At 35.9% G+C, this 23782-nt stretch overlaps 1 protein-coding gene across 1 annotated transcript in view; it reads left to right on the top strand.

Moving 5' to 3' along the window:
• Positions 1–20007, top strand: part of LOC121976700 (trafficking protein particle complex subunit 8-like) — a 38078-nt gene extending 18071 nt beyond the window's left edge. The window contains exons 11-28 of the mRNA XM_042528991.1: positions 2639–2725; positions 4062–4181; positions 4256–4387; positions 4501–4598; positions 4674–4797; positions 4880–4987; positions 6830–6971; positions 7055–7165; positions 7252–7294; positions 7436–7511; positions 7878–8057; positions 8136–8246; positions 8428–8595; positions 8712–8870; positions 15299–15532; positions 15699–15851; positions 18850–18962; positions 19049–20007. Of these exons, the coding sequence (XP_042384925.1) occupies positions 2639–2725; positions 4062–4181; positions 4256–4387; positions 4501–4598; positions 4674–4797; positions 4880–4987; positions 6830–6971; positions 7055–7165; positions 7252–7294; positions 7436–7511; positions 7878–8057; positions 8136–8246; positions 8428–8595; positions 8712–8870; positions 15299–15532; positions 15699–15851; positions 18850–18962; positions 19049–19589 (2700 nt within the window). The 3' untranslated portion in view covers positions 19590–20007. The remainder of the gene's footprint in view (positions 1–2638; positions 2726–4061; positions 4182–4255; positions 4388–4500; positions 4599–4673; positions 4798–4879; positions 4988–6829; positions 6972–7054; positions 7166–7251; positions 7295–7435; positions 7512–7877; positions 8058–8135; positions 8247–8427; positions 8596–8711; positions 8871–15298; positions 15533–15698; positions 15852–18849; positions 18963–19048) is intronic.
• The last annotated feature ends 3775 nt before the right edge of the window (positions 20008–23782 follow it).

The following is a 23782-nucleotide window of genomic DNA, read 5'->3' as shown; positions in this document are numbered from 1 at the left end:
AGATTCTAGGCAAAGTCAAAATACTAGAGGAGTGAACTTTAGGCATTGTAAGTCTTGGTGGGTTAAGGGTGACCTAAGGCTGGACAAGTGAGTGGAATTCCCAGTTGGTCTAGGTCAAATGGATACTGGATAATTGATGAAGTTGAGGAGTCTTTAGGCAAGGCAAAGGAGGAAGCCCCATCGAGGTTGACTTGTACTAGGAAAATGAGGAATTCCCCGAGTCACGAGGGTTCTTGGCACAGCACATATTCAATCTTAGGGTGGCTGGAATTAGAGTGTCAGTCAACTAGTGAAGTGGAGTAGTCAACTAATGAATCCAAAAGCACGAAGTTGTGGTTTGGCTAGATTTGGGGTTTACAGTAGTTAACTAATGCAAATGGTAGTGGATTGTTGAGTTAGGGAGTCAACTGAAGAACCAAGAAATCACAAAAAGGTGATCAGGAATTATGGTTTAGAGTAGTTGATTGATTTGGAGCAGTCAACTAATGAATCCAAAAGCACAAAGTTGTGGTTTGGCTAGATTTGGGGTTTACAGTAGTCGACTGATGCAAATGGTAGTCGATTATTGAGTTAGGGAGTCAACTGAAGAACCAAGAAATCACAAAAAGGTGTTCAGGAATTTATGGTTCAGAGTAGTTGATTGATATGGATAGCAGTCAATTGATGAAACAGTTGACTGAGCATTCGATTCAAGCAAACTGAAGGTTCTGTTCGGGTGAACATTGAATTGGTCAATCGATTTAGGATGAGAACATAGCAAATAGAAAAGTTTCATCTCAAGTGAGTAGTTGACTAAGATGGTAATATTAGTTGATTAATTCCAAAATAGGATTCTAGGATTCTGCGGAGGAGCAGGTAAACATATAAAGCCATGACAATGGTAGAATTCTGAGCTATCACAATTAAGAAATACTGGAGGACAGCAATTGATTGATGAGTAGGCAAACAATCAACTGATGGACAGAGTAGTTGATTGACCAACAGATTCCAAGTACGAAGACTAACCCTATAAAAGAGAAAAATAACCCAACGGATTCCAAGGAGAGTGTTGCTATTCTAAGGACCTTGTGAGTAATATCTCTCCGCCTCTAGAAGTTATACGAGGAAGAGAAAGGATAGTGGTATTCCGAGAGTGATCCACCGATGAATCATAAGCTATGAAGTAGGAACTGGAGGATCTAAACCATGTAAAGATTGGTGTGTTTTTGTATCTTTGTGCTTGCTATTTTATTTGTTTCCACTGCTCACTAACAAATCATAGAGATGAATACAATCAAAACACAAAAATTATTGAGCATCTATTGACCCCTTGGTGCATCACAACAGAAGGATAAAAATACGGTTCTCACCTAGAAGAAAATTGTCAATTCTCACCCAGAGAAAAGGAAATTGCAAATTATATTAACTCCAAAACTTGTCCATTACATGGGTTCCTAACTCCTTTTTATAATTTGATTATGTGACCTATTCTTTATAAAATAAAAGACCTTTTCTAATAAAATCCTAATTATCATAATAAAACTTGATTGACTCTTTCAAAAAAAAAAAATAAAACAATTTTTTAAAAGTTCCAACAAATTATAAAAATTAAAGAATTGAATAATTTTATAATAAAACCCCAATTATCCTAATAAAACTTGACTGACTCTTTCAAGAAGAAATAAATTAACTTTTTAAAATTTTTAATAAATTATAAAAAATTAATGACTTGGACAACTTTGAATAGTTCTAACTAGAATTAAATTTTGACTGTATTATTCTCTTCTACCGAAGAGAACTTGACTTTGTCAAGTGGGAAGGTGAAGTAGTTGTGAAGCGAAGATGCCTTTTGTACCAAATCTGATAGTTGTTGATTTATTTTTTCAATTATTGTCTTTTTTATATATGTTTTCTTGTTTGTATTACCCCTAGCTGCATCACCTATCCAACAAAGCCGACTATGCTATGTCATGACTTCTATCACCACTGGTTACACCTTCATTGCTATCTTTATATGAATATGATAACACTTATTCTTCTACGTCATTCATAGATGTATAGTTCACGTTGAATATAGCCAACTCTAGCTCTCCATGTGATTAAAATTTTTCTGCTCTCTTCAACCTTTAAAAATCCCAATCAAATAATCCTCTCAGAACATCTAATATTGAAATAGTTTCTTCACATGTCCATAAGCATATCTCAATGAATCATTGATCATTTGACTTGAACTTGTAGAATTGGAACCGGATAAAGTATAGATCTATGAATAAATCTTGGACCAACATGCTGGTACTCCATGACTGACAAACGAAATTGATGGACAAGACAAGTGAAGAGCTTGTCTTCTCAAGTGGTTCTAGATGACATCGACCAAGACAAGCATGGTGCCAGTTGGTACCACCAAAACCTTGTCAGTTCATGTAGAATTAACATAAAATTTTACTATAAATTAAGTGAAACATAGGCGTTGTATATCTCAGGTGACAAAGGGCTTCAAATACTGATAATTTTCCCCAAGGATAATGTTCATTTGTTGTGTCTGTTCTTCCACATCTGCCTAATATTCAGAATTTTGTTGTATTGCATTACTTCCTTGACTTCTTTTAGTTTGTCACATATTCTAATGCATTCTTGGAATTTTACGCTATCCATGCAGGAAATGACTGGCCTTTGTTCCTTTATGTTGGATCAGTCAAGAAAGGATTCTGACTATTGCATGGAAACTGCCTTCACTACATACTTGGTAAGATATATATATATATATATATATATATATATCATTTTACCACCTGTTTTTGTTGCATATGATTTCGACAAAATGCACTTTGTTATTTTAGTAGGCATGATTATGGTACTTAGGTGCTTGGTTACATTTGTTAGCTTTATGTCTTTGGTTTGACCACACTCCAAATTAATGTAAATGTCTGTACGGGAGAAATTCATGTTTCTCTATGTTAAGCTTTGTTTATCCATTGCTCTGATGATTCTGGTTGAAGGTAACAAGGATTTCTATATTTCAATATTAATGTTAATTTTATTTGTTGCTTGAAATGTTATTTAGTTGAAGATCAATCTGGGGCAATGTTGTCCATTTTGTCCTTTAATCTTCATATTCTCTCTTCTGTGTGTGTCATAGTATTCTATAATAATCGCATGCCAAATGCCATGCCACGGTTGATTGGATTGTATCAAATCAATATGGAAAATTAATCTTATTAGCAATACATTTTGATGACCAGTACTGGAGCAAAACATCACCTAAAATACAAGGTGAAGGTCTCATATAAACCTGCAGGGAAATCTATAAAAGTACAGATGATATTATCAGTTCAAAATTTGAAATATTCAGATATTGTATTTGAATAATCACAAATAAGGGTTCAAACACCTTTACCTGAGCAACTATCCAAAGGTTCCAAACTTAACTGTAGTTGATGCCAATGTAGTTGACAGTTTCAAGATGGAGTTGATTGTAAATAGTAGTTGTATGATTGCAGATCATCCTTTGCTTTGATATGGTATAACTTCAGGGCATTTTCCTATTTTGGTCCAGCTTCCTAAATTTTTGACATCAAGTCCTCATCAGATCCTATGGCTGAGATTATCCCTTGACGTTTTTTTTAAATATTCTTGTATTTCCTTTGAAATCATATGACCATGCAAAGTATATACAAGCATGTTATGGTCTGAATAAAGTTTCTCTCAAAACCAATAACCGTGGTGGTACCTTGGAAGACATCGATGGTTATATATCTTGCAATAATAATGGATTAGTCCTTACTTAGCAATGAATGTTGGGATGATGACAATATTGATGTGCTTGGAAAGTATTTTGAGTATCAAATTTCTATCTTCATCACTGTGTTCTATACAAAAAGATTAAAGATCATGTTTATGCTATACTATAGTGTAGAATAATCTAAACTAGGTTTTTTGTTACATGTTTGTGCTGTGTATAGATGTTTACATATTTGTTGCACTTCATATCTTCTTGTGCATGCTTTTCAGAAAGATTATACAACCTGATTGTTTTTCTTATTTATTTGCTAGATCTCTGATGTTTTTAATTTCTTATTCAGAAAATTGGGTCATCTAGTCAAAGAAATGCCTCAAGGTGTGGGCTATGGTGGGCAGAAATGCTCAAGGCCAGGGGGCAGTACAAGGATGCCGCAAATATATATTTTCGCATTTCTAATGAGGTAATGCTAAGTGTGAAAATAAATTGACTAAACCTGAGTGTTTAAGCATGCAGCTAATGTACATATTTCATCAGGAACCTTCTCTGCATGCAGCTGTGATGCTTGAACAAGCATCATACTGCTATTTGCTTTCCATCCCACCAATGTTACGCAAGTATGGTTTTCATCTTGTTCTGTCTGGAAACCGTTACTACATTTCTGATCAGGTACTCAATTGCATGTCAAATTCATCTTCATATTGAAACTTGTGTCTCAGATATTTAAAGCATGTTCAAAGTTTTATGTGCTAATTGTCAAACATTCATTCTGTAAAATGTAGAGACATCATGCGATTCGAGCTTACAGGAATGCACTCTTCGTTTACAGAGAAAATGGTTGGAGTTATATATCTGATCACGTTCACTACAATGTTGGAAGGTTCTCTATGCTTTGTTTGTATATTTGTGCATTTATCTTTGATGCTTTTGACATTATCTCCTTCCATTTACTTAGGTGGTATTCTTTTATTGGAGTTCTTGATTTGGCTATCAAGCATATGCTGGAGGTTTTGGCTTGCAGTCATCAGTCCCTAGCCACACAAAATGTATTCCTTAATGAATTTTTCCATGTTGTCCAGGTACTTCTATAGATTCTTCCTCATGATATTTTTGTTTAGTAGTTCGTAAATCTTAGAAACTTGCTATACCTTGATACATCAGAGCATGGGAAAGAAATTTGAGGTTTACAATCTTCGACTACCTGTTATCAATATGGCCTCACTCAAAGTATTTTATGAAGATTTCCGAACTTACGCATCACCTTCAGATGTAAGTTAGTTACTTGATTTTCATTATCTTTGAAGGACTACTGTTATTATATAGTTTCCTGGTTTCTTGTCATGGTTATTTCTTGTTGTCTATCCTTTATGTACTTTCTTTTGCTTTAGATGCTAGAACAAAAAGCAAACTAATGCTTTGATTGAGGTTATGAAAATTCATAATTTTTTGTGCCCCAGAAAAATTAATTCTATGATGCCAAGATGGTGTTACTGGATTTAGAAATCATTCAACAACAACAACCATGCCTTATCCCACTAGTTGGGGTTGGCATCCACCTATTTTAGCTAAAACAAGGAGGTCTGGTATCCACATCTATCAATATATCATAATCATTTAAATCAATGGCCATAGTAAATTTGATTTTATTTACCAAAATTGCAAGTGCAAACTCAGAATTTAATCAATTTTATTTGTGCACGAGCACTTAAATATTTCTTGATTTTTCTGACTTCTGACATTCAGCGTAAGTATCTGTAAGTACATCAGTTTATAGTAGAAGCCAATTCCACCTTTCTCTTTTTCCCCCTCATATCTCTACCCTGCCATTTATGGTTTTAATCCTCTTCCTTCTTTCCATCTCTTTCTTTGTCAGAAATCAGTTTAATGATGCAAAGTTCTTTTTACTCTCTTCTTAGTGCAAATAGGGAAACACATGCAGATTGGGAAAGAAATTAATGAATTATTTGAGATTAACACACCTGCAATAAATTTTAAATTTGATTTTGTCATCTAGTAATTTACAGTTAATTATTCTTTGTTATTTTGGTAATCAACAATGATAATTATAATCCCAATTAAAATCATGTATTTCCCTTATTTAGAATATTATAACTTTTCGTGTTTGTTGTAAGTCAAAATTATAAAAGTAGTTGAAGCATGGTATTGCTGTAAGTTTCGCTCTAGGTGAGGGTTCGCTTTGTCGTTTGTCCATTGTGTTGTGTCAATTGGTTTTAGAGACAAAGCATGGTGATTATATTTCAGCACTAGTTACCTCCTTTGTTCACACCACCTGATCTCTCTATCTCGTGATGCCAAAACAATTGTGTCTCACCTGATCTCTCCTTTTTTGTGACACCAAAGCATCCACCTATTTTCTTGTTCCTCCCTTCTCCAGGTATCTTTCTCTCTCACTCTCGATCTTGCTATCTTTCCCTCCACTTCTCCTTCAATGTCGATTCATCATTTTGTATCTTTCCTCTTTCTTTCCCTGTTCGTGCCAATATCACCCTGTGCTGACAAGTTTCTGTGTTTGTGTGAGATCGGAACGAAATGTTTTGAGGGTTTCAAGCAGCACAGCTTGGCATCTCAAATGATGGTTTTTCTTCCACCATCAACTTGCACCATAATCACTGACATAACCATCCCTTGTGGAACATTCAAGACTATTCTACTCTACTATTGCACTCTATCTTAGAGAGTGCCATAAATAAACCTCCCAGGAAAAGTGGTTCTTGATCACAATGAGTCAGGTTGAGACGATCTCATTCTGTTATTTCCCAATGAAGAACTAGTGCTAGTTGATCACTGCACAAACAATTCTCTGATGGATTGAATTTGATCAGAGTTTCATTGGCTGATGTGCAGACATACTGGATGAGTCTACCATATTGTGCAGCTTTCTGGATGTCTGTATGCATGTGCATGTGGTTTTTATTTTCATTATGACTTGGATAATTGACCTTATGCATCCATCTGATTATGCCCTTATGATATTATTTATTGTATAAAGCGGTGTCCTTGTCATCTGGACATTGACTCAGTTTTTTCTGGCTTTATTATAAATATGAAATTCATATGACTCAATTTGACATGGATTCACAAAATTCTCAGGTCCATGTAAGTGAAAATTTGTGGCAGTCGTTGGAGGAAGAACTGGTACCTTCAGCAACCACGAGCAGATCAAACTGGCTGGATTCACAAATGAAATCCTCTTCAAGAAGAAACAATGATTCAGCTGTATGTGTGGTTGGAGGTATGCTTTGTAGTGTATTGTTAAAATAAATATCAAACCAATAGAATTTGCTTTTTTATGTTTTGAAAATTTAATAATTGCAGAAGCAGTTGTTGTGGAACTTGAATTTCAGAACCCTCTTCAGGTTGCAGTTCCTATCTCTGAAATTTCTCTTATATGTGAGCTCACTGCAAAATCTGAGGGAACAGAAACAGGCAATATCCAATTCACATTGCACATTATTCCATATTGTAACTTTATGTCTAAAGTAGGTTAATCTGGTTCTATGAAAATTATGCAGGTAGTAGTTCATTAAACACACCACCACCTGATGGGGATTTCGAGTATGTAAACATCTCCTAGTTTTAGATAGTGGCTATATAGCCTATATTCTTGAAAAGATTACTGTCTTTTCCAAATGATAGGCTCATGTTATTATTTTGTTCCATTTATGTATTGTTGTTAAATGGTGTTCATCATTTCAGGAGCCCATACAATAGTGATTCTTCCTTTATGCTATCAAAGCTGGATGTTATTTTAGAAACCGGTGAGACAAAGAGGGTAGGTAAAAGATCAGAGTCCTAATAATTTCCTTTTGACCTTTGTGTAATTTGGTGCTGTTTCAAAATTTTGGTACTGGAAAACTTGACTGAAGTTAAAAGAACATTTGAAGTTAGGGGTATTGTAATTTGTAATAAATCATCTATTTCTATTATTATCATTTCTCTACTTTTTAGTATACCTACAATTTATATTCTTTTACTTAATTGCTACATGGAAATATGGAATATGCTAGTATTTTCTAATTATTAGGAACTTCATCAGTGAAACTATCTTTACATTGGATCACATCTGTTCTAAATTGATATGTTAACTTGTTGATAGCTAATATGTTTGAATATTTGTTTCACTTTTTTTACATCATAGATACAACTTGAAGTTTGTCCGAAGATGGAAGGTTTATTAAAAATAACCGGAGTGAGGTGGACTCTATCGGATACTGTGATTGGTTATCGGCACTTTGAGTTTGATATGAAGGGCAAGCAGAAAAAAGGAAGAAGAGATTTAAGCTCTTTAAGCACTAACCTGGAGTTTTTGGTGATTAAGGTTTGCATCCTTCTCTTCTACTTCACCAAGGACTTAAGGAGTGAGAGAAATAGCTCATGTTTTCTTCTTTGTAATCAGGGCTTGCCGAAACTTGAGGCATGTATTCAGCACTTACCAAAGAAAATATTTACTGGGGACCTAAGGCCTCTACTACTGGAACTTCGGAACCAATCAGAATTTTCTGTGAAGGTTGATTCATTATATTTCTTTTATTATGGTCAAATTTTCTCCTGGCCTTGCCAATCTTATATCAGTTTATGTTGTACTAACGGATAAATTCCAATTTATGGGCAATGCATAGATTTCTGTTAAGAAAGCTGTTGCTGCATGCCAATTTTGACTTTTCTTTCAACATCTTCCAATTGTGCAGAATATTAAAATGAAAATCAGTCATCCAAGGTACCTCATTCCTGGAAACATTGAAGAACTAAACATGGATTTTCCTAAATACTCTGAAAATCTTGAAAGTGCTGTAATTAAGGAGGCACCAGCAACTGTCATTCCAAACACTAAGAGTTTTTTGTTTTCATTTCCAGATGTAAGTATACCAGTATCTCTTCATGAAACTATCACAGGACACGTACTGTAAATAGAGCACACCAATATTTCCCAGGTGTTGACTTTTTTTATCTTTTTAAATCCTTGTCATTTCAGGATGCTAAAGTACAAGGCAGAGCATGCTTAACGTGGCCTCTTTGGTTTCATGCTGGTCTTACTGGAAAGATTTCCCTGTATGTGTCAATATATTATGAAGTTGAAAGTTGTTCCAATAACATGACTTATCGTATACTGCGAATGCACCATGACTTGGAGGTAGCACATACCACTTAATTATATGCCTATATGTGTATATTTCTCAAAGCATAGTATTACAGTGGGTCTAAATTTGAAATGAGAATACAAAACAAGAATGTCTTAGAGTTAAATGTCTTCCTCATAATTTTCTAGGAACTAATTTCTGTCACATGAAGTTAAATTCTAGCATTTAGATGTTAACTGAATTAAGAACTTAGGCTATGTTTGGTAGGTTAGAATAGAATGGATCATTCAATGTGCGATTCCATCTCAGCACTCGGATGGACAAATTTAAGGCAGAATGATCATTCCAGTTTTAATAAAAATTTATATATTCCATTCATTCCATAGATTTGAAATAAGACCTTCCACATTTACAAAACATGATATATGCTTAATTTCAAAGTCTAAAATTGAATTAGGTAAGAGACAAATGAACTGATTGAATTGAATTGGTGAAGCAAACTAAGTCTAGTGCACTAAGTAAGATGAGTCGGTAGGTCAAAAGGCTTTGTGTGACATAAGGGTTAGATGGGTCAACTAGACGAATTGAACAACATGAGTGGGTGAAACAAGTTAGAGAATTGAGTGGGTTGAATGAGATTGGTGAATCAGGTGGGCAAGCAAATGACTTAGTTGAATCCTTTTAACACTCCAATAAATATCATTTTTTGCCATGGTAGTTGATGTGAACCCAAGGAGAATAAAGCCGCATTTATCCTCAATGAATTGAATGAAAAATGCAACTTAGCAGAATTGATAAACTTGAATTGAGTGCTGAAAAGAAATTTGTTAGAATTGAATCTAGGCAGATGCTAGAATTGGATCTAGGCAAAATTTATGAGAATGTAGATTTGAAAGATAAAGATAGAAAGAAGTGCTGAAATTTACCAGAATTCAATCTAGGCAGGTGCCAGAATTGAATCTAGGCTAAACTTAAAGGAAATGTAGAATTGAAAGTTAGATACTTGAAATAAATGCTGAAAGGAAATTCGTCAGAATTTAATCTAGGCAGAATGTAAAAGAAATGCGGAATTGAAAGATAAAGAGACTTGAAATAAGTGCTGAAAGGAAATTTGCCAGAATTTAATCTAGGAAAAATGTAAAAAAAAATGTGAAATTAAAAGATAATGAGTGGTAGAAGGAAATGTTCTACTCCCTTTTGTTTCTTCTCTTTTTTTTCAATTTTTTTTAAATTTTGGCCTCCCTTTCTATTTTTTTCCTTTTCCTTTTTTTTTTAGCTGAAAATCCCAATTTTTTTAATTTTATTTTTTATAGCAATAAGGCAAATAAAATTTGCTAAAATTAGAATGATAACAATAAGTATCAAAAGATGAAAAAAATAGATAAAGATTCAAGCACATAAAGAAAAAGATAATCAAATCGATTTAGAAAGACCAAAGATACCATAGAACCCACAATGAATTGAATGAAAAAACAGGGAAAGTCTAAATCAATAAGATGGATGAAAAGAACCCTGACCCAATGCTTAAGACGACACGAACCTTGGTATAGGAGATGGAAGATGCAAGGGGATACCTTGATAAGTTCAAGTTCAACGAAGAACCAACAAGTGAGAGCCTCACCATCTTTTGGCTCGTTTCAATTTAAAGCATGGTGAGGTTCTCACTTGTTGGTTCTTCATTAAACTAGAACTCATCAAGGCATTTCTTTGTGGCGGTCAAAGATTTATCAACCTCAATCCCAAGGTTGTGGCATCTTCCATCTCCTATACCAAGATTTGTGCTTTCTTAAGTATTGGGTCAGGGTTCTTTCCATCTATCTTATCGATTTAGAGTTTCCTTGTTTCTTCATTCAATTCATTGTGGGTTCTATGAGACTTTCTTCTCCTTGTGTTGAAATAAGACCTTCCACATTTACAGAACATGATATATGCTTAATTTCAAAGTCTAAAATTGAATTAGGTAAGAGACAAATGAACTGATTGAATTGAATTGGTGAAGCAAACTAAGTCTAGTGCACTAAGTAAGATGAGTCGGTAGGTCAAAAGGCTTTGTGTGACGTAAAGGTTAGATGGGTCAACTAGACAAATTGAACATGCTGAGTGGGTGACTATTCTTTTATATGGTTTATAATTTCATCTTTCTATGATTTTGTTTATCATCAAAGTCCATCTGCCATAAAAAATATTGAACTCTTAGTTCTAAACTGCCTTTTTTCTTTGTTTTATCTTTGGAGAGGCCTAGAATTATTATTCTTGTAGTTCCACCAAAGAGTTCTTTTAACACTAAAAGCAATTTTAAAATAAAAAAAACATTTTGAAAACTAATTCAGTTCTCTAGAACGTCCACCATTGATGACATTTATTTGCTAAAATGATAGCTAATGAAAAAATATTTATAAAGAAAAAGAAGGATTTGCACATGCTTTTATTGGTTAGAAAAAAACTTATGAATAAATCCCTAGGCAACTAATTTTGGTGGGTTTTGGATAAGAAAGCAATATCTAGAAATTATATTGATGGATATGTATGATAATGTTATCACTAAACTTCAAGTTTTTTTTTTTTTTGAAGGGAAACTTTCAAAACTAATGGGTTTATGGTAAGTAGAACAAAATTTGAATATATGAATGTAGTTTTTGTAGCAAGAGAAGAATCAAAGGAATGGTTAAAAAGATGCATATGAAATCTTTGCAATTAAGAATTTTAGATATTTTTGGATCTATTGGAGCAAAAGATGATAGCACTCACCTTAGGCAACCAATATCGCCGGCCCAAATATTTTGGATCTATGATTTAACAAGGGGATATTGATGGAAACTTTTTTAATGAGGAAAAGGAGCTTTTGAAGTCATGTGATCATCCTATTCTGCATAGGTTAAGAGTAATAATTTAAGACTTGTACAACATGTATATTTCAAGGATCAGAGTGTTGAGAGTGTTGGGCTATTAAAAAAAGTTAATATTGTAGAGAAGAGAATTGTAAGATTGATGTGTGGTTACTAGAAAGGATAATAGAAAATATTAATATTTGGGATTAGATGCGAGTCTAACAGATGATAAAATATGAGAAAAGAAGTTTGAGATGGTATACAAATATTCAAAAACTAATAGATTCTATAACTAGGTAAATTGAATCTGTTAGAATGGGAAGTGCAATGAGATGGTATAAAAATATTCAAAAGCTAATAGATCCTATAACTAGATAAATTGAATCTATTAGAATGGGAAGTGCAACAAACAGAGGGAGACGAAAGAAAATATTACTAGCTTTGTAGAACTCAGTGGAGAGATATGGTTCGTATGTTGTTCTTAAATAACTTGGGGAAACAATTTGATGATACCATCCTTTCAATTATTTTCCTCAAATCCAAAGCCTTCATGTAAATTATGGATACATTAAGTTCAGGAAAAATGTGATTCATCCTTCAATATTTAACCACCATAACTATCTGATGTAACTAAAAATTGAAATAGGCAATACATTTAACAGGTTTCGGGTGTTTAATTTCGTAAATTTTGAACCAGAATTAATGTCATATTGCTTGATAATTGCAAAAAACTTCCTGAATGCACTAACAGCCTGATGATCTTTCGTCACTAATGGCATTGAGTGCTACTCCAAGACCTGTTTCTAACTGAATGATGATATCTCGAAGGGCCCAAGTGGTATCTTTGTAGCTAAATTGTACCTAGTTTGTACTTGTATTACTAGGAAAGGACAAACTGCAGTTTATTGTTTTGAGCATAGATCTTTTTGGAGATCTCTACACAATTAACTAGTATTACAAGTAACTCAGTTCATTGAAAACGGTTCCTTGACTTTTTTTGGGAAGGTAAATATATATAAAGATTCCAAAGATCACAAGACTATTACAACTCTAGATGTCTATGACATGAAAAGCATCATCAGATCTAAACATCATCACAAAACTGCCACAAATGAAAACATCTAAGAAAAGAAAGACATCAAGAAAGCAACTACTACCTGACTGAGAGCTCTATCACTTGATGTCTACAAAGCGCCAGATATGTATCTGAACATTTTGAAACATCCTCTCAATACAAGATACAATGTTCTCAAAACGACACCAGTTGCGTGCTTCCCATACAAGATAAATCATCGAAGATATAGCAAGATATCTCACCTTGGTGCGTCGTCCTTTCCCTTTGTAGTGGTACTGAAAAATATCAAAAAAACTACTCATGCTAGTGATTTTGAATCTGATATCCAACCATCTCTTGACCCTATCAAAAAGAGACTTAGCAATAGCACAATCAAAGAAGATGTGGGCATTGGACTTTTCAAACCGACAGCACAGGACACACATCTTGTTTGGTTCATAAGGAAAGTTGTCCGCTGTCCTTAGCTTCCCGTGAGCAAGTAGCCAAGCTATGAAGTGGTGCTTGGGCAGTATACATGACTTCCATATCACCGAAAACCAAGGGACTTTGGGCATTCGTGGACGAAAAAACTCATAAGCCAAAGCTGACCTGTTTTGCTTCGCCACGAACCACTCAGTTTCATGTTTGCCACCCCTACTGAGGTAGTGTGCTCCAAAATAGTGTCACGAATCTGTAGTAAATGCTTAATGAGTGGAGAATCTGAAGGCCTACTCCTCCAATGCTAAAAATCCACAAGTCGGAGGTAGTGGTGGTGGACCCAACGTACCCAAAGAGACTCCCTTTGATTTTGTATATTCCATAGAGTTCTACATAGGAGAGCCATATTTCATACTTGCAAATCACGTAACCCATATCGTCCATCTTTTGGTAGACATATAATTGCCCAAGAGATTCGTGGATGCTTTGTAGACCACATAACAAATTGAGAAATTTCATAAATCTTGTCAATCACACCATTAGGCATTGGAACAATAGACAACCAAAAACATTCAACGCCTTGAAGTACCAATCGTATCAACTCCAACCAACCGACATATGAAAGGGTATGCTTTGGCCAAGCGGTTACCTGCTTTGTGATAGCCTCAAGAAGTGCTACATAATTTGCAATGCTTAGTTTCTCTGTGGCTAATGGAATGCTAAGATAGCGGAAAGGAAAGGACCCCTCCTGAAAACAAGTAATGTGGAGTAGCCACTCATGCATTTGCTCATCAACTCCAACCACATGCAAGTTATATTTCAGTGGGTTCACCCTAAGGCCTGCCTTGTCACTAAAATCCGTCAAACAACCCATGATGAGGTTCAAAGTAGAGACATCCGCTCTCGCAAACAACAATAACTCATTGACATAAGCTAGGTGAGTGAGTTCTACCCCCGCACACATAGGATGATAATGAAAACCGTCCATTCTTTAAACTTCCTTCATAGAGCGCGAGAAAACCTTCAAACATAATCCAAACAACAAAGGGGAGAGTGGGTCACCTTGCCTCAATCCTCTTCTCCCACTAAAGCCATGTAGCCCTCCATTTAGGTTAACCGAATATGATACCGTGCTAATGCATTCATGAATCCATCTGCGAAATTGGTGGGGAAAACTATAACCAACTAGGGCGGACATAAGGAAACCCCAATTAACCATATCAAAGGCCTTTTAGAGATCAACTTTAATCATGCACCTTAGTGAGATTCTCTTATGAGCATACTTCCTCAATAATTCTTGGGCTAGATGGGTATGCTCTCTAGACTCCAATGCACTAGTCCTTATCAAAAGCTACTTGTGCCCGATCCAACAAACTATCCATGACACTTGCCAACCATGCCACCAACACTTTGGAAATGACTTTATAGAAGACCGTGCAATATGAAATAGGCCTATAATCAGAAACACGCGGAGAGTGATCAGATTTGGGAATAAGAGCAATCGAGGTATGATTCCATTGCTTAAGAAGTTGCCCATGATGAAAAAACTCCGTTACCGTAGTTACAAAATCATCCCCAATCTTGTCCCAAGCCACCGTGTTAATCTTTGCATTGAAATCATCCGGACCGATAGCTTTATCTGCCCCAATATCAAAGAGAGCCTCCTTGATCTCTTCCGTTGTGACTGGAACAATTAGGCCCACAGCTTGGGCTTGGGACAGCCAGCTCCCAGGGAAGTTGGCACTGTCCAAAGGTATGCATTGGCCGGTTTTGCCCAATAGATCGTGAAAGTACCCCCACAAACTCTTCAGAAACCTCATCCAAACTAATTGTTTGCTCCTCGGATTGCTTGTTAGGTGTGATGATGACATTTCTTTTGTTGTTGATCTCTTCCCTGACTTTTGGCTGCATTTCTAGTTGATTATACCCATCCATTATTAAAGTCAAGAATTTGGTGGTTAAATCATCAAGTTTCATGTAGTTTTGTTTTGAACATGCTTTGTACAGTGGTACCCTTTGTTCTATAAGCCTATTGTCTGTCTAACTTTCTCTTGAATGAACATGTTCAGAAGGTTTTTTTACTGCTGTCAGTGTTTCATGTTGATGTGCTGCAGATACAAAGCTGTGAAATTTGAAATAATCCTTTTTCAAACTGTTGCAGATATTGCCATCTATAGATGTATCATTCAATATCACTCCATGCAAATCAAGCTTGCATGAATTCTTTGTCCAGATGGACATAGTGAACAAGACAAAATCGGATTCTTTCTCTCTCCATCAGTTGTCAAGTGTTGGCAATATGTGGGAGATATCAGCTTTGCCTACCACTCTTTATATCTGCCCTGTGCAAACGTTACTGGCGGGTCAGGCTTTGTCATGCTTCTTTAAGCTAAAGGTTTGCAAATTTATTTTGCATTGACAAAAAAAAAGAGTTGCTTGTCTCTCAGTAAATAGAGATTTAAATTCAGCTTTTTGGTCTATCATCTAGATAGTGAAAACAAAAGTGTGATGCCATAAAATTTTAACAGTTCAAAGCAATATTAACTGTATTTATCCTTCAGGATTGTCGGAAAAATTCAAGTAATGAAGAACATCTCAGCGGTTGTGATTTGTTGATGGTTTCTCAAGATAACAAAGAAGTAATTGATGTGTCAAAGTCTCCCATGGTTGAATTTCATCAGTTCGAGAGACACCACCAGGTGAAGTCTTCTAAGGTAAATCCAGCCTATTTATTTTATAAAAGACCTGTTTGTTTCATTTGGCTCCTTGAATTATAACCTATTTATTATGGCTTTGCCTGATTTGTTTTATATGTTGGGAAGATTATAACAAAAGTATAATAATTGAGAGGTGTCATGTTGTGTCAACGATATAAAAAACATCCTTTAATTAAAGTTGATTGGCTAAGCCACCTATCCCCAAAACTCAAGCTATTAAGGAAAAGGATCGATTTAGATATTTATAAGGTTATCACTTTATCTTCATGTGTGGGTGGGGTACTTGACTTGTTGGTCTTGGCCTCCTAGTACATGAATTGATTACCACTTATCTCATGGCAGATGGCCTTATAAACCCATAAAGAAGCTTCAAATTGAAGTCAAACAGGAATATCTTGGTGCATGGCTTTATCTTCTTGATGGCCTCTTGCCTTCAAGATGGAGGCCTGGGCCTGGAAGCACTCATGCTTCATCTCACTGTTGCACATGAAGATATATTCAGAGGGCTTATCTGCCAATTTGACATACTCATTGTTCTTCCTACGATATGATGACCTGCTGTTCTTCTTGACATTTTTGAAGGGGTCAGGAATGCTACCTGTCTCTGTCGATTCTACTTCTTTACCCACAGTATTACCATCACTCGCGGAGCAGTGAGATGATCAAGAGGAATCGAGGAAGGGTATCATTAGAGGAAACTGAAACCCGAATTGAACGTCACAGTGAATTTAATTAGGGTTTCCAGTTTCCTCAAGCTATTCCCCTCTTCGATTCCCTCTCAATCAACATTGCACATTGCTCCTCAACTGATGGTGAAACTGTGGGTAAAGCAGAATCAGCAGAGAGTTTAGGAACACAGCGATAAACTCTCTGGATTCGACCTCAATCTAAACCTTCTTTATGGGTTTTATGAGGCCATCTTCCATGGAAGGATGAACCTGTTGCAGAAAGTGAAATTCAAGCTTTATATGGATTGTCTGCTATCCCACCCACACATGAAAATATTTCTTCTTTTTTTTAACACTCGAGGGATTCGATCGCCTGACCTCCTGCTCTTGCACCATGTTAAACTTTGTTGGCTAACCACTGTATCGGAAGAGTAGGTCAGAAGTTTGAATTTCACCTTTGTTAAAAAAATTAATCAATCAATGTGTTGAGAGATTGGGTCAATTAGATTAAGTACCTCACCCACACATGGAGGAGTGACAATAATATAAATATATAAATTGGTCTCTTTCCTGTTAGCTCGAACTCTTAGAAGAAGTGGTAAATTTAGCAGGGTTGAAGACGAAGTATTAACAATATAAATATGTAAATTGGTTTCTTTCCTATTAGCTCTAGTTTTCAGGACAATAGGTTAGCCAATATAATTTAACAACTTCCAGTGGAGATCCTATTAAACCTGTTCAACTGAATTAATTCATGTGATTAATTGGTCTGCATAAAGCTATGTCATGGTAGAACCATTTGTGACTGAATTAATTAATTAAATCCGCAACATTGGTTATTGGCCTTGCCACGTCAGTGAATAGCTCAACCCTCTGAGATGAATTGATCTGCAACAGGTGTGAATGTAGGGATTAGTAATTAGATTATCTAAGATTTGGCTTGGTAAATGATTGCAGCATGAGGTGTAATTTGGTTGTCATTTATTTAGTGTTAGTTTGGAGTCAGCATTTCTTTTTGTGTGAATGTAGGGATGTTAAGGTGGATGTGTAGGCATACAAGGATGGATAAGATAAGAAATGAAAATGATAGAGAGAGTCGGGTTGCACTTATTGATAAAAAACTCCAAGAGACACGTTTAAGATGGTACAGACATATATGTAGACGAAACTCTGACAAATGTGCACATCAAACGAGAAAAGGATGACCAAAAAAGACTTGGTTAGCAACAATAAAACAAAATAAAATTTATTTAATTATAAATAATGATATTGTAAGGGATATAGCCCCATGACATTGAAAGATCCATATAGCCGACCTTACTTAGTGGGATAAAATTTGGTTGTTGTTGTACGGGTCCTCTATTGTGGCGATTTTCATGAAGCTTGTATAATGAGTCCATAGGTTCTTGTTAGTCTATAATTGGAAGGTTGCAAATATAAGAACGGGTGATAATATTCAGAAGTACAGGGTGGTTGATTTATTCAAGGGTAAAGCAGGGTGCAACAAATTATTTAATAATTCTGCGAGAAGGAATCAATTCAAATTTTCCTAGAATCATAGTTGTCTATCAACATAAGACTTGATATTCTTTGACGCAAATGAATGCTACGAGATCTCTTCGTTTCTACTTCACCAATGAGCCCTTAGCCATTCATCCATCGATTGATTCTGGCTATCCCTAACAACTAGTATCATAGCTGCCAAGGGTGAAGCTTTGCCTGACTGCTTATATTGTTTATTAAGCAGCATGAAGATGATTCAGCCCATGGACAAAAGGTGTGATTTATCCATCCCAAAGGAGAAGCAAGAAGAATAGTAGTTGCTCTGTTGTAATCTTTGCTACCATTTTCCTGTATACCAAATGTACACTTGAGTACAAGTAAAAACTGCCACAAGGAAACACACGCAATCCTGTCGTCAGTTTTTTCTCACACACAATGTAGGGAAGGTTAGTTCTGTGTCAGTCACATGTTTATAATTGTTTGCCAAAATAAAATTTGAATGAATTTGGTTAGCTATGATGCAGTGTATTTTTAATTCAGAAGTTATCGCCTCACTTGTTTTTAGTACAAAATCCAGTAATCTGTTATTCAGGTCTTATGATATCAATTAAATGAACTTTATATTGGATGAGCACTTGACGATGTCATCTGAAGGGGTAACTCAAGTCATTTGTTAGTGTTGTCCTCATCTCCTAGATGTTTGACATTGAAAAATATAATATTCGAAAATCATTTTGTTCATTTGTTCTTGATGTAGATATTTTATTAGTTTGATGTCTACCCTAACCATGATTGCCTGATTTGTTGTGCAATTGAAATGTCAGGGAGATCTGGGCAAGGTTGACTTCATTTTGATATCAAAGATGGCCAAAACAGATCCTGTAATTGAGCCAGTAGAACGACCAAAATTGTTAACCAATCATACTTGCCATATCAGGTAAGATTAGAATCTATTTAATTTTTTTTATTTTACTGAACTTCCAGAATCCTGAAGTAACTTCCATTTCTTATCCTTTTCTCCAGTATTAGCAGCAACAGCCCCATATCCTGGCAAATGAGTGGCTCCAGAATGATTAACCATGATTTCTCTGCTTCCTTCTGTGAGGTTGGTTTTCATTTGAGAGTCCAGAATTGTTCTGATTCTGTTGTTTCCATCAGACTGGTAACCTATGATGTCATGCCTGGGAGAAAACACTCAGAAATGGCCAAGCTTTCTGATTCTTCTGGAAATGGAAGTGGATGGAATGACATATCCTTGGTTAATGATATAAAAGTTGTCTCCAGTGTTCAGGGGAATCGACCTAAGAAATTATCAATGGAGTCTCAATTTCCCTTTATATGGTGTGCATTAAGCTCTACTAAACTTGATTTGCAGCCTCTGTCTTCATCTGAAATTCCCTTGAAGATCTGTCTATTTACACCTGGTACATATGATTTGTCAAACTACGAATTGCATTGGGAGCTAAATCCACCCGAGAGAATTACCGGTGATTTAAAAACATGCACTTCTGGTACAGTTTATGGGCATCCTTTCTACCTGACGGCAATCCAGTTACAGCATTAAGGAAACCACGACAGTGAGGATTCTCTTGCTTCACACCTTGTAAATTATGCTTTTTTGTCACCAAGGCTGAATAGACAATCAAATCATCTTGTTATAGGCGAGATGTGCTTTAGCTGCTAGTGATGTATAATTTTCTCATGGGTCTCCTGCGGGCAGCTTCTGTTGGTTCATGGCATATTTTTTGAGTTTTGTTTTTTGACAAAAATTTCATTCCAACAGTTTTTTGCTCCTTTAGATCGGCCGGTTTTGCACACAATCTTATTCTCTTGTACACATGTAACATGGCAGCCCTTTATGTTGCTACTTATATTTTGGATGTGGTGATTCATGGATGATCTATCATAATGCCCAAGGTGATTCAATGACCAGCTGTATTGTATGTTGATGCTGAAAATGGCATGCTTTGCTTTTCGTTCTCTATTGAGAAGTTCTGTTCTGAAATTCTCATTTTTAGCCCGATTGACTGTTGTATTGCTCTCTCTCTCTCTTTCTCTACCATTTCTTGTGTTATCAAGAGAATGATAGCCTTAGCATAATAGTAAAATTGTGTGATCTAGAAGTTACGGATTGGAGTTATGGAATCAATCTCTTACAATATAGGATAGATTGCGTACAATAGATCATTTCTTAGAATTTCATATTGACAGGAGTTTTCGCATCAAGCTTTTCTTTTTTGTTTTTCTTTTATGTTAATTTTTAGTTAATTATGCAATGTAGGCGACCTAGTCTAAGTCCAACACAATTAACAAGGAACTCATTATCTTGCTTTATTCAGTTAATTTTGTTTTCAACATACTGTAGCTAATACTAGAATATTGTATTGGAAACCAATGAGTTTAGCATGGAAAATCTTCTACATAGTCAATGGTAGGATATGACATTGTAATCCAAAATCTATTAATATGCATAAGGAAACATTTAAAGGCTCTCAAGTCTTAATGGGCATTTATTCTTAATTTTAAATGAAATTACTAATTCGTTCAAAAGGAAATATTTACTTAAAGGTTTATTCGTTTGGGTAGGCCTTCGTAACGTCCCTTCTTCAGAGGTTAGTAAAGAATAAGCATTTGTAAGATAAGGAACTATGCAAAGAAGATTAGATCTCACAACTCCATAAGTCCCATTTAATATTAGAGAAACTGATGTGGTTTTTTTTTATCAAGAGAGAAAATAAAAAGAATATTTTGAGCTTTTTAAAAAATAAATTTGAGAATAGAAGCTATGTATTTATCTCTTTATCTCAATTTTGTGAAGTGAATTCTAGTATTCATTTATTCTCCACTTCTTTGCCTCATTACTATCCTCTCATCAAACATTTGAAACATTTGAGCCAACATTGTTCCTATGAGTCCAAGATTGGCATAGAAACGATAGAACTTGAAGAAACTCTATTAAGCTCATCATGAATCTCACCCCTCGCTTATGGTTGAAATCTTAGAGCAACCCACTCACCTATGTTTCTTTGAAATCATACATATATCTTAATGTTAGGATGGGGGAATAGCTCGCTTCACTTCTTTGGACTTTGAATGGCAACGAAAAACTCAATGTAAAATTCTTTATCGCTAACACATTCGATTTTATTTGATATCCACCTATTTAAGGTGAATAATCCAATGATCCACTCCTCACACTCATAGCTCCATTATGAATGTCTCCTTCTTGAAAATTTTTCTGAGGTGGAGAAGTCTCGTACAACCTTGAGTACAAGGATACAATAAGAACACAAACATAGAATACAATCGAGAATGACTTTAGGGTTTACAATGAGGAACCTTGCGTTGCTGCTCTTTTCTTGTTTTGGATTACCTCTTAGTGGATGGAAATGCAACAATATTTTGCTTCAAAAACTCTCAAAAACTAGCTTTGAAGATACTCCATGAAACCTCCTTTTCTATGGTTGCCTTCAAGCTAAAAAATACCTCCCAATCAGTTGACCTTACCTCCAATTTATTGTTACGTAGGATCTAACCGTTCAAATCTCCAGAATAACTCTTTTTCGTCTTACCAATCGATTGGTGAGTCATACCAATCGATTATTAGCTTCTAATTGATTAATCCAATTGATTCTGAAATTTTTTGTTCTTTCATGAAGAGCCTCCAAACGATTGACCCATGCTGAATCGATTGCTCTATCGATTTCAGCACCTTCTATTCTCTTTGTGAAAATCTCTCAATCAATTACCCAAATCAATTCAAAACATTTCTGTTTGCAGAGAAAACAATGCTAATAGGTTGCCTCAATCGATTAGGTCTAGGCTGAATCGATTACTTCAATTGATTCCAACACTTATGTGCTTAGTGAAACCAACTCCCAATCGATTGACAATCCTTCCAATTGATTGGCGCTGCTCAATCGATTAAGCCAATCAATTTGAGCAGCAAAACCTGAACTTTCGAGTTTAGTGTTTGCCAATCGATTTGTGAATCCTATCAATCGATTGTTAATCCTAATTTCAACCTTTTCAAGACTGAAATCACGTCTTACCTGATATCCAATTGACCTTAATTTACTAGGACTTCCGTTGTACAACATCCAATTATCCATGACCTGTTGGAACTTCCTGTTGCCTAACATCCAGTCAACCTTGACTTGTTAAGGTTTATTCACCAAGTGTCCAGTCAGCCTTTGACCTACCTAACATGTCCATTGCCTAGCCTTGCTAGGACTTCTATTGCCTAGTTCCCAACTAGGTGTTCCGCTGCCTAATCTCGCTAGGACTTCTATTGCCTAGTTTCCAACTAGGTCTTCTATCGCCTAGCACTGCTAGGACTTTCCATTGCCTAACCTCCAGTGAAGACTTCCCGTTGCCTAATCTCCAATTAAGACTTTTCGTTACCTAACCTCTAGTTAGGACTTTTCAGTCAAGTATTTGGTCCTTCCTTGACCTACTTGACTTTTTTCTCACATATTATTAAACATCGAAACTCAAGTTTGGGTTAATCCGAGCCTAGTCAACTTGGTCAATCTTGAGGATAATTGCACTAACAATTTTTTTCTTTTTGATGTTTGACAATATGTTTAAGTTAATCTAATCCATTAGCCCAACTTCCATTTTCATCCCATGCCAAAGCATGAGTGAGATTTTTCTAACTTAAATCCTACATTCTCCCTCTTTGACACACATAAAAAATCTTCTCACAAGATTCATCTAACCATGACAATGAATGTTCCCTACCTTTCATTGTTTCCAAATGCTCAACCTCTCAAAATTCCTCTTATCACAATAAAGGTTCTCAATATTCCATTGCTTTCAATGCTCAACCTTGAGCATACATCCATCATCCTTTTATAGATCTCCTTTCTTATCCAAATCATCCCTTTAAGGTAAAACTCTCTCTCAAAGCATGCTCCAACTTTTATCATTACACTAACAATGATTTGAAGATCTTACTAAACCTTTAGGAAATCCCAAAATTGAAGTCATGAGATTAAAAATTCAACCTTGAATTTAAACCCCTTCTTAACTCCACATTGGTCCCTTTAACCATTTCTTTCTCATTTTCATCAAGAAAATACTATTGGAGCAATCCTAATGGTCCGTGTGACCATGTGTTTTGGTGTTTGGGCAAAGAGTTTAAGTTAGGTTCGCCCTTGTTATTTGATATGTGTATGTGAGTGTGTAGATTTATAGGATACACATTTAACTCAGGTTGATGACTTTGGGTCCCGTGAAGGATGAAGTATCCGAGGGACCGTGGACAAGGCAGCGATGACAAGGGCCAAGGGAAGCGACTTCAAGGTACACGCGAAGGATGGCATTGGGGATGAGCCGCGGGCTTGAATGCATCCGAGGGACGAGAGCCAAAGGAAGTAGACTTGAAGGCAAGAGGTCAAGACTGCAAAGAAGTATCAAATGAGTCGTAAGGGTGAGGGTCTGAGTGCTGAGTGAAGTGTACTCGGGTACCAGTCGACTGGTGGTTTCACCAGTTGACTGGTGTAGTCGACTGGGAGCGAACAAAATATTTTTCTTCGCTCAGCCAGTGTGAAGCAGTCGACTGGTACTTTTACCAATCGACTGGTATCGAGCCGTTGGGATGTAACGGTCGAATTTCCACAAGAGGGCAGTTGACTGATGGTTTTGACAGTCGACTAGTAGGCGGAGTTTTCCAACCCGCGGTCTATATAACCAAGGCTTGGGAGCTTGGTTATAGTTGACGAAATAGTGGTGGTAAACCCTAATTAGTAGTCT

The sequence above is a fragment of the Zingiber officinale genome, chromosome 1B (assembly GCF_018446385.1).
Source record: "Zingiber officinale cultivar Zhangliang chromosome 1B, Zo_v1.1, whole genome shotgun sequence".
Lineage (NCBI taxonomy): Eukaryota > Viridiplantae > Streptophyta > Magnoliopsida > Zingiberales > Zingiberaceae > Zingiber > Zingiber officinale.
Note: the sequence above shows the minus strand (reverse complement) of the source record. Positions and strands in the feature narration are given on the sequence as shown.